Source organism: Hemibagrus wyckioides, linkage group LG07 (assembly GCF_019097595.1).
Source record: "Hemibagrus wyckioides isolate EC202008001 linkage group LG07, SWU_Hwy_1.0, whole genome shotgun sequence".
Lineage (NCBI taxonomy): Eukaryota > Metazoa > Chordata > Actinopteri > Siluriformes > Bagridae > Hemibagrus > Hemibagrus wyckioides.
In genome coordinates, this window is record NC_080716.1 from 20,263,461 (window position 1) to 20,279,578 (window position 16,118).

The 16,118-nt window shown below is 39.1% G+C and overlaps 1 protein-coding gene across 5 annotated transcripts; it reads right to left on the reverse strand.

Annotated features, from left to right (window-relative positions):
- Window positions 1-791: 791 nt before the first annotated feature.
- Window positions 792-15,064, reverse strand: wrap53 (WD repeat containing, antisense to TP53). Of its 5 annotated transcripts, none has more exons than XM_058395754.1 (11): window positions 14,922-15,043; window positions 11,781-12,092; window positions 10,994-11,162; window positions 10,764-10,859; window positions 9,094-9,202; window positions 7,830-7,918; window positions 4,994-5,217; window positions 4,136-4,347; window positions 3,727-3,830; window positions 3,472-3,615; window positions 792-2,838 (listed from the first exon to the last, which is right to left on the reverse strand). In XM_058395754.1, the coding sequence occupies exons 2-11, from the start codon at window positions 11,983-11,985 to the stop codon at window positions 2,634-2,636; spliced, it is 1,557 nt and encodes a 518-aa protein (XP_058251737.1). In that variant the 5' UTR covers window positions 11,986-12,092; window positions 14,922-15,043; the 3' UTR covers window positions 792-2,633. The 5 variants fall into 5 exon arrangements, with proteins under 5 accessions (XP_058251737.1, XP_058251738.1, XP_058251734.1 ...); XM_058395755.1 differs by lacking the exon at window positions 14,922-15,043 and adding an exon at window positions 14,367-14,523; XM_058395751.1 differs by having other exon boundaries at window positions 793-2,838; window positions 14,917-15,064.
- Between the last annotated feature and the right edge of the window lie 1,054 nt (window positions 15,065-16,118).

The following is a 16,118-nucleotide window of genomic DNA, read 5'->3' on the forward strand; positions in this document are numbered from 1 at the left end:
ACACATGAACTGTTGATTAGCCTTACAACTGCAAAAGCTAAATAAAAAGAATTATTAAAAAGATTTGATTCTAGTAGACAGCTCCACTGCTGCCATGTGATACATATATATATATATATATATATATATATATATATATATATATAAATAAATAAAAGCAGTCAGTGAAGAACTGCTGGTATGTCCCTAGACTCTTCTTAGAGCACCATGGCATTAAACACTACAATAACACAGTGGAAGTCTTGAAAGTTCTTTCCACAAGCTGCAATACTCTTACGGGAATACGATTTTTTTTAAAGCTGATTAAATTAAACTGAATTAATTCACTTAAGACTAAAATCAAAAGTGCAACAATTTGGTTAGGGCTTTGGCTTATTTATTAAGTTTTTAATTTCACTATTAAAGGCTCTCTGCAACAACTTCTGCCCCTCAGCACTTTCCTAAAATGGGTATTTTCTGCGAGTCCTGGTCCTGCTGTGCATCCTCTCCTTGGGCCTTGTGTTTAAAAGTCTACACTCCAATGCCCTTACTCTTCTGAAGCTCCAGCATTAGACTTTTTAAACACACTTGACTTTCTACTCACTCCGTCTTTCTGAAATTGGTCACTAAGCAACTCAGACTGCAAAAGAGAAGCCTGCTACAGCTTAGCATTGAAGAATAAATAGATCCACCGGATACAAGAACAAATGCCTTTGTGTTTGTGGTTAGTGAAGCGTGTATGTAAGAAAGTTGCGTGACATACCTCCCACAGTGCAGGTTATTTAATATGCTTTGCTTCAATGTTTTTGCTTATTAAAGTTCTGTATTCCCACATTTAAAAAAATGCATATGAAAGAGAAAAATCATTTGGCACAAAATGTGGAAAGGAAACACAATAAATGACCCAATAGCATGACAAAAACAGCAGCTCTGCAAAGACAGATAGCATGTGTGAAATTTAGTTAATGTTTTTTCCCCTCTGCTTGTAACGTAAACAGCGCCTCTTGTGGACAGAATCAAGAACTGCACTCACAAAGACCTGTTTAAAGCAGGCTGTAAGTCTAGATTAATTAGCTGTGGCGATGGTTTACCTGGCTATTGCTATATTGTTACACAAGCTACATACCTAGCTACAGCATTTACATGACCAGAAATTAAATGTCTTGCCCATTATCACCATGTATTCTTACTTAAAAAAATCTGAAGAGAAATAACCCTTGTATAAATTTAATTTCCACAGCATAAAGCTGAGGAAAAAGATGCTAAGGAAAAAGTACCAAACTGATACTAAAAATGCTACCAACTGGTGCAGAAGGGGGAAAAAAACACCAGAAGTTTTGTATATAGGCAAATCAAATCCTTTAACCTTTAGAGAAGGATGTTCAGGATCTGTGATTAGGAACAAACATCTGGATTAAAAATGAAAAAACAAATAATGTTTCAAATCAGTGGTTACAAAAACAAGAAAAAGCTGTAAATACCCGCATGACTGTACTTCACTTCTCATTTAATTGTGTTTAACTGTTTTTAATTTTAGATTAATATCAACTCATAAGAAGTATTAGTGGAGTATGGGTTTTGATGCATATTCCTATGCAGCTGCATTTCACTTCAATTGTTTACAGTATAGACTGACATGATCCTCATACCTTGTGGAGAATAATTACCTGACAAAATAATGCATCAGGGTTTTTAAAAAAAATTAAAAAAAAGAAACTTTTATTTTTGCAGGTTTAAAAATGTCAAACTGCACCTTTAATAATAAGGATCAAGAGATAGAATTTTATAAAGTTAATTACAATCTACAAATAGCCCACTGTATATAGCATATGAGGGATGTTGGAGAAGAACAGTGTGGATCTTATAATAGAGTTGTATCCATGTTCACAACTGTCACCCAAAAAAATGTACAAATCAGTGCGGATACCCAGACTCATTGGGGTTACAGCAAAGCTGGTTCTTACATCCATGTTATCATTGGTTAAAAATGATTCACAGATGTACATGGCAGAACTACACATAGAAGAAGAAATAAATGGAGCAGAATCTCAATGGAGCAGAAGAATTAGATTGGATGAGCAGTGGAGGAGAAATTACACGGAATGCCAAGAGATGATTCAGTGTTTGCTTCTATTCTTTCCTCCAACATGACCATTTAAGAAGATCTGTGTTCAAGAAAACGTCTTTCAATTTCTCCAAAGACCGAGAATGCCTTTTTCCCCCCAATAGTTGCTATAAACAAATCAGCGAATACCGCAAGTTCAAGAAACCAAAAGTAAAACCGCTATTGAGAAGTGATCAGTGCAATACAAGCACTAAAGAGAATCCAATCCCCTTAACAAAAACTTAAAACTCCTTATTCACATTAAATTGAACTAATTCACTAACGAATTGAAAAAGTTCACTGCTTGGCTTTTTTTTCGTAATTAACTGAGCTTTTAAATTCCCTTCCCCTAGCATCAATACCTGCGAAAGACATTCACTATAAAACACTTTACAAGCTCCTCAAAAATCAATAAAGTCTTAAGCTCCATTTTTGTAAGATTGTCTTTGAGAGACATTACACGATACACATGTACATTCGTTTCTCTGTCGTTTCTGCAACCTGGCACTTTGTAAATCTTGGTCCGGTTCACGAAGAAATGGAACAGTTCTCAAGCTGTGCTCCCTTCTTCCTGCCCCTGTTCGTTGGTTGAACCCAGTGGTCCCACCCACCACAGCACGAGCCCATTGTCCTCTCTGATGTCGCTGGATGTCATCATCCTGTCCTCGTCTGAGTCTGAGTCATCGCTGTCTCCAGGCCACGAGAACTGACGCTGACCGCTGCAGGATGCCACTAACGGCATAAAAGGATGAAGACTAGGAGGAAAGATGCGAAAAAATTAAAAGAGGAAACACATTTTTATTATACCAATAACATCAACTAAAAGGAGGGCACACAGGGAAGGTTTATTCAAGGTTCAAGATTTGAAATTTGTTTTGAATATTATATGTAACGTTTGTTGAAGTTGATGGGCTGGAGGATGTCAAGAAAATATCAAGGAATAGTGGGAAAACGACTCTCTAGCATCTCAGTTTCTATAAACAATAATAACAAAAGGAAATAAAAATAAAAATCTGTGTCACTAAGGCACCATTAATCATGATAGGGAGCCGTCTCTGCTTGTCTATTGATTAAGAAAGGAAAAAGTCCCTGTTCTCTTGAATTTAAATTCAGGCATTTACCCTAGGCAGTCGTTTTGAATTTTCATATCCAGCATTAAATCACTACAATATTTCCATAGATATCCTGAATTCTTCTGTCAATAGACACAAGCAGACTCATTTCCTGTCAAGCTGAAATCATGTCATCTGTGATAAAATACTCAGTGAACAACTGCCAGGTTTGAACCATCCTTTCACTGACGCTTATTAGACATAAGTTTTTATAGTAAACAAGGATTTAAGAATTCTTCTACAAGCTCAGCTGGACAAGTGTGACTCTGGTGATACCTGATGCCATTAGTGCAGTCTGTGTGAGCCTGAAACTGGAGCACGGGCCTCAGCACCTCTTCATTACCATCAGGAGGGGCTGTGAGTGTATCCCATACTGAAATCATTCCCGCTGTGTTTCCGCTCACAAGGTACCGGCCAGATCTGCTCCAAACACATGACATTCACCAGTTTGAGATGCAACAGGAGCTAATATGAAATCTGGAATACATGCAGGTTGTTGATGATGGTTTCTTACTCTGTGCTGTAACTTACGGATCAAGGTCAAAGTAAATGCGTTGGTTAGTGCTCACATTTCTGTGTAGAGAGAAAAGAACCCGACCCGGATCTCGGAGATCCCAGCACAAGATCTCTGGATCCTGCAAATACACACAGGTTTCCTCTAAATGCAGTCCAAACAAAAACAGAACTGATCCTCACTTGAAGTACAGTGTACACCAAGACGTCCTCTTAATATATATTGTTACTCCATAGCCAGGTCATGCACTAAATAGGTGTACTTAATAAACTACTAAAATAATTTACATGGTGATCAGAATTAACCACCAGTTTAACACAGTGTGTGTGTGTGTGCATTTGTGTAAATTAGTGATGTATCTCTTCATGCACACAAAGGACCCTTCATCAAACATCAATATCATCAAACCCGACTCTCACAACCCACCTTACGGCCACCTGTGTACAGCTGGTTGCCATCCGGTGAGAAGAGCAGGTGTGTGACTCCACCATGGTGGCGCTGTGGCAAGAAAGCCAACATTGATCCGTCCTCACATGAGTATAGACCCACTGTGCGCGAGTACGAACCGCAAGCATACACTGGCTGAGAAGGACTAAATGCCATGCAAGAGATTATACCACTCTGGCCCTGTTTCTTCACTGAGATAGAGAGATAGAGAGAGAGATAGAGAGAGAGAGAGAGAGAGAGAGAGAGAGATAGATAGATAGATAGATAGATAGATAGATAGATAGATAGATAGATAGATAGATAGAGACAGACAGACAGACAGACAGACAGACAGACAGACAGAAAGAAAGAAAGAAAGAAAGAAAGAAAGAAAGAAAGAAAGAAAAAGAGAAAGGGAGAAAAAGAGAAAGAAAGAGAGAGAGAGAGCGAGAGAGAGAGAGAGAGAGAGAGAGAGAAAGAAAGAAAGAAAGAAAGAAAGAAAGAAAGAAAGACAGGCAGACAGTAACAGAATGTAACAGGGTATGAAGCAAAGAAAGAGGAAAAAAAAAATAAAAAGAAGAAAAAAATAATTGAAAAAAGCATTTCAAGATTGCTTTTTATTCCCCTCATGTTTCTCTTAAAGCTCATAACAAGCACATCAAACCCTGCCTGCTAAATTATTAGTTTAACTTTTGTAGACTAGAATCCTAATTTTGTTCCAGAGCAAAATAATTATAAACAGATAATCATTTCATTCCATCTCCAGCACAGCTGGCCACAATCGCATGCATTTTAAACACAGGAGGGAGTAAAGGCTCTCTGAAGAGCAGAGACTCGGGGTGTAGCGTGATCTCTCACCGACAGTAGGCCTCTGCTCACAGTCCCGTCCAGGCCGCTCTGTGTAGAACACCCTGACCATCTTATCAAAGCCGCAGTAGAGCTGAGAGCCATCCGGAGAGAAACACAGCGAATGGGCCGCCGTCAGCTCGTCCAGGTGGTTGTAGGGACGAAATGTTGCACGAAGGTTACCATGGAAAGCATCCCATATGTGGACCGGGTTGTCACGGCTACTGCTAGCAATACTGGAGGAACACAGACAGATGGACGAACTCAGAAGCTGTTATCATAAGCCTATTAGTTTAAGGAAAATTTCACAGCTGCACAAGCAATTACGTCCATTTTATTCTATTGCGCCCCATGTTGTTCCATTTGCTTAAGAAGCAGAGACCCAACTATTCAGAAATGAGGAAGCTTTAAATACAGTGCATTTAACTGTGGCATAATTACACAGCCGTCCATGTGAGAAACTGTATTCTCTTCTCTCATCATTCCGTTTGTTCTTGCTTGGGGAAAAAGAAACAATTATGGCAGTGCACTTTCACAGTTTAGGCTGGACCGCTTCCCAGAAAGCAAAACAAAGCAGATCCGCTTGATCGTCTCTAAGGGAGGCTTACATTCTTTGCCTTCTGAATATGAGACAGAGATCATACTTCGGGAGCTAAGATGCAAGAAGAAACAAAAAGAAATCTGTGGTGTTTCCCTGCAAGGCGCAGTCAATGGTAGAGGCCTGTGTTAATGGTAAATCCCACTTTAGATTACAATTCTCCGAATGTTTCAACAGTTTCCTCAGCATGTGTGCACGAGATCAGCTCTTACAATCACGGCTAAATGTTTCCATGGTTTTCCTTTCGCTCATTCCCGCTGGCAGCCTGAACAAACTTCAGAAGCAGAGCATTGTTTTGAGAGTCTCTCAGCTCAGGTTTGATCTCTACTGGTCTTTTCCTTTGAGTGCATCTTCCTCTTGCTTTCCTCTTCATCGTTACATCTTCCTTCTGCCTGGGATCTCATCCTTGACCTCATCACCCCTAGTTTTCTGTTGCCACAGGGTGACTGTTTTCATGCAGTGTGTTTGATCAGACCATTGAATGAATGTATGTGTGTGTGTGTGTGTGTGTGTTGGGGGGGGGCTGGGTGGAGGGAGATGCAGTTAACAAGCCCCCCTTTAGCAGCATTACAGCCAGCGCCTGTGACAACAGGAATCTCCTTGGAGACAGCTGGACTGCATTGATGTCGGCCAGTCTGCATTCAAAAAAAATAATGAGGCTGTTGGGACACTTATTCGTGCACAATAACGATGCTCAATAAAAAAAGAGATGCTGTATGAGACCAAGGGTGATGGAAATGGCTGAAGAGGGAAGATAAGAGACCACTTATATTTTTCATAATCACCTCCAGCAGCACTGCGACCTGCCATACACGTTCAATGATGCAAGCAGAGGTTAGATTACTGATGAAAAGTTTCTCTTTTTTTCCCCTCAATCTCTCTAGTGAGGCGTTGAATTTCAAAGAGTGCCTAAAAAAAAAAAAATCAGGGCAGCCGAGGGACAGGCGATTTGGCAGACGGGTAGATAAGAGTCATGAATTCTGGACAAGCAATAAGACATCTGGAATTATATGGTACACCAGGCTGCTTTGTGAATGAAATATGAAACACCACTGGGAGACCTCGGGAGTCCTGCAATGTCAAAATGATGCTCTAGTGATGTACAACTCCACTCTTTTCACAAAATATATAACCTCATCTAAGATGCTGAACCTCAGAAACCTGCAGAGTTTCTCCTGGAGTCTGAAAAGAATTAAAGTTCACAGATTTTCTAGACCATGCCATAAAGTGTAGATGACAAGCCAATTATAGGGAGTGGAATAATGGGAAGTAATTATGCAAAGTTACAGGGGGGCTGCAGATTAAAGGACAAGCTGGCGTGGTTTTGCTCCACTTGTCCTTAGAGGGAAGGGACATTACTGTAAATCAGTACAAAGGTCTTCTTACTTTTGACCCTCATCCTATAAGGAACCATTTCTATCCTGATTGGAGTGGACTCTTCCAGTATGTAGGCCAAATTAATTAGATAATTAGATAGATAGATAGATAGATAGATAGATAGATAGATAGAGAGAGAGAGAGAGAGAGAGAGAGAGAGAGAGAGAGCAGGAGAGATAGCTACAGTAAACAAATGAATTAAAAGTAACAATGTGTGCAGTCTATACTGCCATAGTGGGAGATGTAGCACATGCAGTATTCTAAATTATTAATGTGTTCTAGCAAGTAAAAAAAATAATATTCTTTAAAACAATATAACATTGTTTGCAGTCCAGAGGTGTTGTAGTGGGAAATATTGCAGACATTGTACGAGGAAAATCAGTACTTTCCGTCAGTCAGAGTCCAGTGTTAATGTAAGTGATAAATGGCAATGTACAGACAAACAGATCTCAGGCAGATAAAGAGGGAGAAAGAGGCAGACAGAGATACAAACAGAGGCAGAAAGAGGTAGACAGAGAGGCAGACAGAAAGGTGGAAAGAGGCAGACAGAGAGAGAAATAGATGGGTGGAAAGAGGCAGACAGAGATGCAGACAGAGAGGCAGGAACAGAGGCAGACAGAGGCAGGAAGAGAGGCAGACAGAGACAGATATAATTGGATCTCATCAGTAAAAAAATAGATTTTCTGGGGAAGAGAGACCACGTCAGCCAATAGAAGATAAACTTGGTCTTGACAATATTTATGGAACAGAAATCAATCTAGATCAATTCCAGATAGTGTACCTTGTCCATTATCTTCGGCTTCAGATAACATTATGCATACGGTGCCTCAAGCTTTCTTACTGCAGAGCTGACAGATGAAGACATTTACTCACAAGCAGGTGTCTGGATCTAAAGAGCTCATCTTTGGAAACCAGCAGTAGTCATAGACGGTGTCTCCTTCAGGCATCCTCAGCACCGGACTCTAGATGTAGATAAACAGAGGAAATCAATTATTATGGGCTTTAAGACTTCTAAGACATTATCCGCTCTTCAATCAACCGGTGCTGCAGACTACTGGCCTTGTGCGTCAATACGCTTTTCCACCGAGATCGTTTCCTTTAACAACCTGAGAGTGTTTGAAAATCGATATCTTCATCGACTGGAGCATGTGCTGCATGAAGGAGAGAGGTTGCTGAGGCTGCCTTTCCGACAGCGAGGATGAGAGGATATAGTATTATGCGGTCTATAGAATATAATATATCTGCATTTTGTGTTTACATCATAAACCTATGCCATTAGCATAATAGCTTGAATACTCAACCAACCTTGTGGGGATTATTTGGAAACAAGGATCAGGTAAAAATAATCGACATGCGTCACTAATTATGTTGAGTTTCGGCCACAGAACACAGTAAAATTCTTTTCTTTAAAATGACAATACTACTACAGATAATTCTATGGCGTATTTAACTTTAGAAAGTTTCTGCCATTTTGAACACGCTTTACATATTTCACCAGAAGAGGATGGGTTTCCTTTAGAGTCTGGTTTCTTCTTCATGTGGTTTCTGACACCCCCCCCCCCAGCCTCTGGCATGCTCATACGGGATCCGAATCTACATTTCTATAACCTCTATTTATAAAAAGCACGATATTCATAAAATGTAATTGAATTATGAAATATTCATGCTGACCAAATCACATAAGCATTTCTTTTTTTATACATGAATTGGAAAGAAGAGTGACATTACAGAGTCCCCCCCTAATGCAAGAAATTATGCTGCCTGAAATCTGCAGCAATATACAACAGGGCACACAGCCAACACTCTGGTGAGCTGTGCTAATAATCCCAGTGGCGAGTAAAGAGGCTGTAATTAAAGACGTAATTATAGGATGCCACAGATTTTGAGTACTAAACCCAAACCAGGAATAAATTCCTCACTTTCAGTAAGTAAGTATAAAAGCTCCACGTGCAGATGTGCACTGCTTTGCGTCCTTCAACCCTGTGAATGATAACCGGCTGATAAAATTAAATTCCACACTGATATGAAAAGTAGGCATCGCCTCCCATATCATCAATGCTGATGGACTTATTCGGCTCCAGTTTCGAAATAAAAACAGGTATATAAATAATGATGCTGCTACGGTTCGGAGGCTGACCATCTCTGAGAGCAGATCCCAGCTGTTGCTGTAGAGCTCGGGTGGGAGATTATACACACGCAGCACATTATCTGCACTGTTCGAGAGGATACAGGAACCATCTGGAGCCCTGAGAGACAAGACACAGAGAGAATGGAAGAGAGAGAGAGAGAGAGAGAGAGAGAGAGAGAGAGAGAGAGAAAGAATAGGTGCGTGTTAAATCTGCTGTTCATGTGTGTCAGTTTGAATGAATTTTGAGGTCATCAGGTGCACTGATGTGGCTGATTAACCTACATTACAACATACCACCATCTTACTGTTACCTTCAATCTTTCAAGTTCAAATCAACTCTAAGTTGCATGCAACACAGTAGCCCCTTAAGATTCAAGATTCAAAGCATTTATTGAGGAAACAAGTTTCCCTGTACAATGAAATTCTTTCTTTGCTTTCCACAGTGAATGCCAGACAAATACAAAAACTGTGTAAAAAAACTTAAAAAATTAAATAAATAATAATAATAAAACACATAAATACACACAAACATAATAAAAATAAATAGATAATAATTAAATAAATAAATAATAATAACGCCACATAAATACACACATAAACATAATAAAAAAAATAAAACTAGCAGAATTAGATATAGACTATGTAACTATAGAAATATACGTGCAAGTGTACAATGTTGACCTATGCTGCAAACATATTTACTTATGTGCAAAACAATATTACTTTAAAAATATTAATAACGATATAATAGCTGAACTGGAATGAAAATGTTTCATTCCAAACACCTAAACGTGAGTAGAATAAAAACATTTAAGGGCAATTGGATTTAACAGGGAATGAATCCATTAAACAAAAGAACAATCAGAAGAAAAACTCTTTACTTTGACAATTACAGAATTATTTTCAGTGCTCATGTAGAAAAGACACACCACCAATGCTACTTTAAAAGGTGGAATGTGGATCGAACAAATGTTATACTAATGCTAGCTATGTGTTATAATGACAGCACTCGCACGCTTATGTTATGAACACTAAATTCAGCTATATGCATGTGCATACATTTGCTCCTGATTCCACATAACGCACTGAATAAATCTTTTAGACAAGGTGCCGAGTTCAGGGTGCATGTAAACAGTGCATTTGGAATTTGCCACCAGAGGGAATTCATCTGGACTGACCGAAATCTATGCATTTAAATGTAGCCAGCCGATTCTCCAAGCTCTAACGGCAACGATGAACACGAATACGCTACGGTGTCATTTAGTTAACTGATGGAATGTGCGTTCAGAAACTGAAAAACTAACAGAGTTTTGGAAACATTTGTTTAGTTGAGAATGTTTATTTTCGTGCATAATCAAACAAAATTCGCCCGGGAGCCGAGTATCCCAAAAGCACCACAGCACGTAGATCATCGCTAACTGCTACAGCGAGCATCACAATAAATACTCTTTCAGTCGGCTATGCTGATCTGAAAGAGATTATGTAGTGTGATTATTATGATCTAGTGCCACATTGGGTGCGATGCTGGTACTGCAGTGAAATTCTAATGAACACAGAATTTCAATGAACAGCGATATTTAGACATATTTTTGCCATGAGGGTACAAAAGCTTACAAAAGCAATATGAGAAATAGTAGAATGTTATGCTTATAAGATGTACATCTCAACACTTTACTCACCATTTGCAGCCCCTGAGGTAGTTCTCCGGAGTCTGGGTGAATTCTGCCCAGGAGCCTGTGAGCATCTGAAGGTTCTGACTGAAATCCAGGCCCAGGCTGAGTTCATATGAAAACAACATTAAAAACATTAAAAAAAAAAAAGGCAATGGCATAATGAATTTTAGACACACACACACACACACACACCATCCTTCACCAGCTGAGCCAAATAAAGGACACAATATACTTACTATTGGTGTTGATACTCATTGGGCTCTGGTTCAGTGTTTTCCTGCTCATCTCCTTCTCCATCCTCTCTTCCCTCAGGTGCTGTGAATGTCTCTTCATTTTCTTGCCTGTCTTCATTATTTTGGGTCAATTCTCCAGGTCTCTCTAGAGCATCTTCTGACTGACCGAACACTGTAGGACAAATGCAAGGCATTGCAGCATAACTGTGAGGATTTTTCAACCAAAACTAAACAAAAACAACTTTATAGACTGCGAAACTGTGTGTATTTTAGGAGGAGATGAGAATTCTGAGATTAGGAGATCAGGCTTAGAGAATATATGACGAATTAGCGGAAAAATTCTGTTTCTGTCTCCTTTATCAGGAGGTGATAGAAAAAACAAGGAAATCAAGCAAGAGGAAATATGTATGACAATTTGCATTATACATGAATTCTTCTATGAAAATCTGTCAAATATTCTTTTTACTGCAATGAAGCAAAACATGTTTTTTAAGTGATGTCATCACATTATGCAAAAAGTCAGTTTGATAGAAGGGGGCTGCAGGAGCAGCTGTTCTACTAAATTGTTGCATGTATAATGTGTATAAAGTAAAGTAAATAGAAATATTCATACTGATGTGGCCTTTCACTAAATGTTTTTTCTGCTTCTGAGAGAAGTTGAGACAAATTGTGAAAGCCAAAGAACAAACGTAACATTTTCTATGCATCTCATCAAACTAATGAATAAGACTGAATTGCACTAAACGATGCAGAGGCACAATAATGTCTGGGATTCCACCAACGTCCTGACCTTCACTAACTCTTGTCAGTGTCTCGGTGCATGTCTCAGGCTGACTGAAGTCTATCCCCATCCCTTCAACAAGAGGTGGCTGTTTGGCAGCAGATTGAGCTTCCTCTTCAGTGCAGGATGGAAGAGGCTCAGCATAAGGTGAAACTCCATCAGCTTCTGCCTCCTGTCCTGTTCCTCCATCACGGCAGGTTCCAGGATCGGACATACTCGCACCTCTCTCAGTTCCTGAGTCTAGAAGTGTGTGTGGGTAAAAACCTTCACTCTCAGACAGAAGACTGGGCCATTAAGGTAATGTCGGTGCAAAACTGAAGCCTGTAGGAAAATGAAGGATTTAATCAGAGAAAATTTCACATAAGGACTTAAAATATGTAAACCAGTTGAAAATCCAAATGACTAATTCTAGACACTTCATATTCTGGCATATTTGACATGAAGTCATAGCAGTGACATGCACAATATAGGAAAATATCTAAAGTTACTTTAGATAAAGTTATACTATTAATGATAGAATCTGAACGGCCAGTAAAACACTACCTACCAGGCATCAAGAAAGGATAATTAAAAAAAAAAAAAAATGAAATCATATACAATTAAATGCAAATGTCTGAATCCCCCATGTTTGTTTTCTGGGTGTTAAAACAAAAACCTACTTCTGTTTCATCACTAATCTACAAAAAAGACATTAAAAATAATATAATAACATAGGATCCAGAGACAAGACCCAATACAAAGCAACGCTGCCAACCCTGTGTGGACTCTGAGGATGACAACAACCTCCTAATTAATACACAGAACATTCTACATGTGCTGTATCTGCATCACACAAATGACTGTACATGACTGCAGAAAGGACACTGTTCATATCACACTCTCCGGTGTTTAGAATAATTTATAATCACACTCTCCGGTGTCACCCAAATGAGGATAAGGTTCCCTTTTGAGTCTGGTTCCTCTCAAGGTTTCTTCCTTATATCATCTAAGGGAGTTTTTCCTTGCCACAGTCGCCACAGGCTTGCTCACTAGGGATGATTTTGTCTAACATCTAGGACTATTGTTTCTTATGTTCTGTAAAGCTGCTTTGAGACAATGTACATTGTTAAAAGCGCTACATGAATAAGATTGAATTGAATTAAATACATCAGCAGAAAAATAGCTGAAAAAGAACCAGAAGGAAAAGTCTGGCCCTCTTGGCCTCCAGGTCTGATCTGAAGCAGGCAGTGTTTGACATCTGGCTGTGGTTTCAGTGAGATATCAGGAAGAATAACGTGGTGAATGTTAATTACATCTGAGAGGATCCAAGCAGATTCAAGACCCTTATAAAAGACACGGGTTCTTTTATCCCAATCAGAGAGAAAGGGGGATAGTCAACTTTTTTGTTTCATTCAAGAAGAGTTCACAGTAAGTTCATAGTGTCCTTGTACAAATAGCAGAATTGTATAATCCCTCAACCGAAAACAAACATGAATTTCACACACACAGGAGGCTGAATTGTACTAGTAAAACTTGACCGGTAAAGCTGATCTCTCTGGTTGCTTACCTGCATGCAGAATGCATGAGTTTGTTTTCCCCGCCAAATTGTTCATGTAGTAAAGTTACAGAAAGAGAAACATAAATTTTGAGTCACCTGTCCGGGGAAAAAAAAGCCGCACCTTGCTGTCCTTTCGTTAAATTTCTTTCTACCGATTATTCTATACGCGCAAACACAGCGCATCTGTCAATAATAATCAAAACACATGCTGCGTGTTTACACACAGGGCGCCGCCATTATCAGAAACAATGGTCCAAATCTCGCGAGATTTTCGAGCAGCTGCACTACTCGACTCGTCCACAAGAGGGCTTCAAAAGATCCCTTTGAAGCTATTTTCTTCACAAATATGGAAGAAACCGGAAACAACCGGTCAAGTGCATAAACCAGTTAAAGAATAGTTTATAATTATAGTTTTATTAATAAAACACTTAAATGTAGTTAAATGGATAAATCAATTTATAAGGCTACATTTGGGCTCCTTAAGTTGAATAAATCTAATGCTTAAAAAGTAACTCAAATTCACAATACAGACAACTGTGCACACACTCGACCTCATCCATTAACTTAGTTTGTTGTTTTTTGATTGTCCTTTTTTCCTTTGCAAAGATTAAATATAGACTATTTGAAGCTTTATATCGAAATATACCACAATACCACTTAAAAGTTAAAGGGTTTTATATTTTAAAATGTATAACATATCTCTAGAAATATACCATAAAGTATATTTACATTTACATTTCTGGCATTTGGCAGATGCTCTTATCCAAAACAATGTACAAAAGTGCTTTTAACGTCTCTATAAATGAATACATTAACCCTGGTTCAATAGGTCACAGACTACCGGATGCCATCAGCCTAAAAACCAAGAGTTTTTTAATGTACATACGACATACAACACATAAAACAAACAGTAAGAGCTATTTTAAAGTGCTTCAGGAAGAGGTAGGTTTGCATCCGTCGTCTGAAGACAGTCAGAGACTCTGCTGTACGGACTTCTAGGGGAAGTTTTTTCCACCACCTTGGTGCCAAAACAGAAAAGAGTCTAGATCTATACCTACCTTGTACCCTGAGAGATGGTGGGACCAGTTGAGCAGTGCTAGTAGATTGGAGGGAGTGAGGTGCAGTGCAAGGAGTAATAAAAGCTTTGAGGTAAGAGGGAGGTGATCCATTCTTGGCTTTCTAGGCAAGCATCAGTGTTTTTAATCAGTGTTTTGGTAACATGCGAGGAAAAGGACAGTTGATTGTCCATGGTTACCCCAAGGTTGCGGGCAGTGGCCGAATGGGAGATCATGGAGTTTTTCGGAGATATCACAAGATCCTGGGCTGGGGATGAATCACCTGGGATGACCAACAGTTCAGTTTTGCTGGGATCGAGTTTCAACTGAGATCCAGCACGCTGAGATCTGAGCAATAGCTGTGGTATCTGGGCAGGACAAGAGGTCAAGCGACATGGTCTGGTGCATAGTGGAAGCGATTGGTTCCAGTGGGCAGGTGGTAGGATTGCAAGACTGGATGAGATTTACAATATATACAATATAACACCGTACAAATAACACAACTGTAGAACCAACAAGTTAAACAAATAGGACATAAAAGTCAGAATCCTACCTTACCAGATGAGAATAGATTCAAGATGAGGAGCCTAAAGCACACTAAAGATTGAGCTGGTTACACCTTTAATATAAATTAGTAAGCCCTGCCCACAACTCGAACCTTAAGGGAGACTGAATCACCCGAGGGAACTAAGCAGCATAGACCAACACTAGAGGATTAACAAGCTATACAATATAACACATTTCAAATAACACAACTCTAGAACCAGTCAAAGCACACATATATTATATATAGCTCTCAAAAGTATTGGAACAGCAAGGGCTTTATTTAGCTATTTTTGCTATACACTGAAAAGATTTGGGCTTCATAGCAAATCATGAATATAAGATGATAGGATCAGGATTTCAGCTTTCAGTTCCTGATATTTATATCAAGATGTTAGAACATAGTTTGTTTTGTTTGAACACACCCATTATTCAAGTGATCAAAAAAAACACCTTGGATGATGTACCTGACAGGTATTTCTTGTTGCTCAGGCGTATCTTGTTAGACTATTTGTTTAAATAATTACTTGCATATAAACACTGCATTTGTTGTTAAAAAATAATACACTTGAAGCCTAGAGAGCTGTCTATGGGAGAAATGCTGAGAAAAGAGTGAAAATGATCAAAGACATGAACACTGGGCATAGCCAACACAACTATATGTAATGTTGTAAAAAAGAAAGAAAGAAATTGCTAGTGTACTAATGAGCAGACATCGAACAGGTTGATCAAAACTGTACTTCAAGGCAGTGCTTCCACAAAATGTTGGAAACATTCATTTGAGATTCTGCTCCATGTTCTCCCAAAATTTCTGCAGATTTTTCAGGTGCACTTTTCATGCAGTGAAATCTACCATTCTAACACAATCTAAAGGTGTGTTACTGGATTCTGATCCAGGGACTGGGAAGGTCACAAGTACACTGAAGCCTACTGTGTCTATTGCAGCCTCAGCTTTCTGTTCTTGGCTAACAAAAGTGGAACCTGACATGTTTGGTCTTCTGTTATTGTAACCAACCCAACTCAGGGCTCGACGTGTTGGGCATTCTGGGATGTTTTTCTGCTCACCAACATTGTACAGAGTGCTTATCTGACTTACTGTAGCCTTTCTATCAGCTCTGGCCATTCGTAATTGACCTCTCTCATTAACAAGGCACTGCAGCTCATCAGCTGTTTTTTCATCATTGCACCATTCTGAGTGTTGTGTGTGAAAAT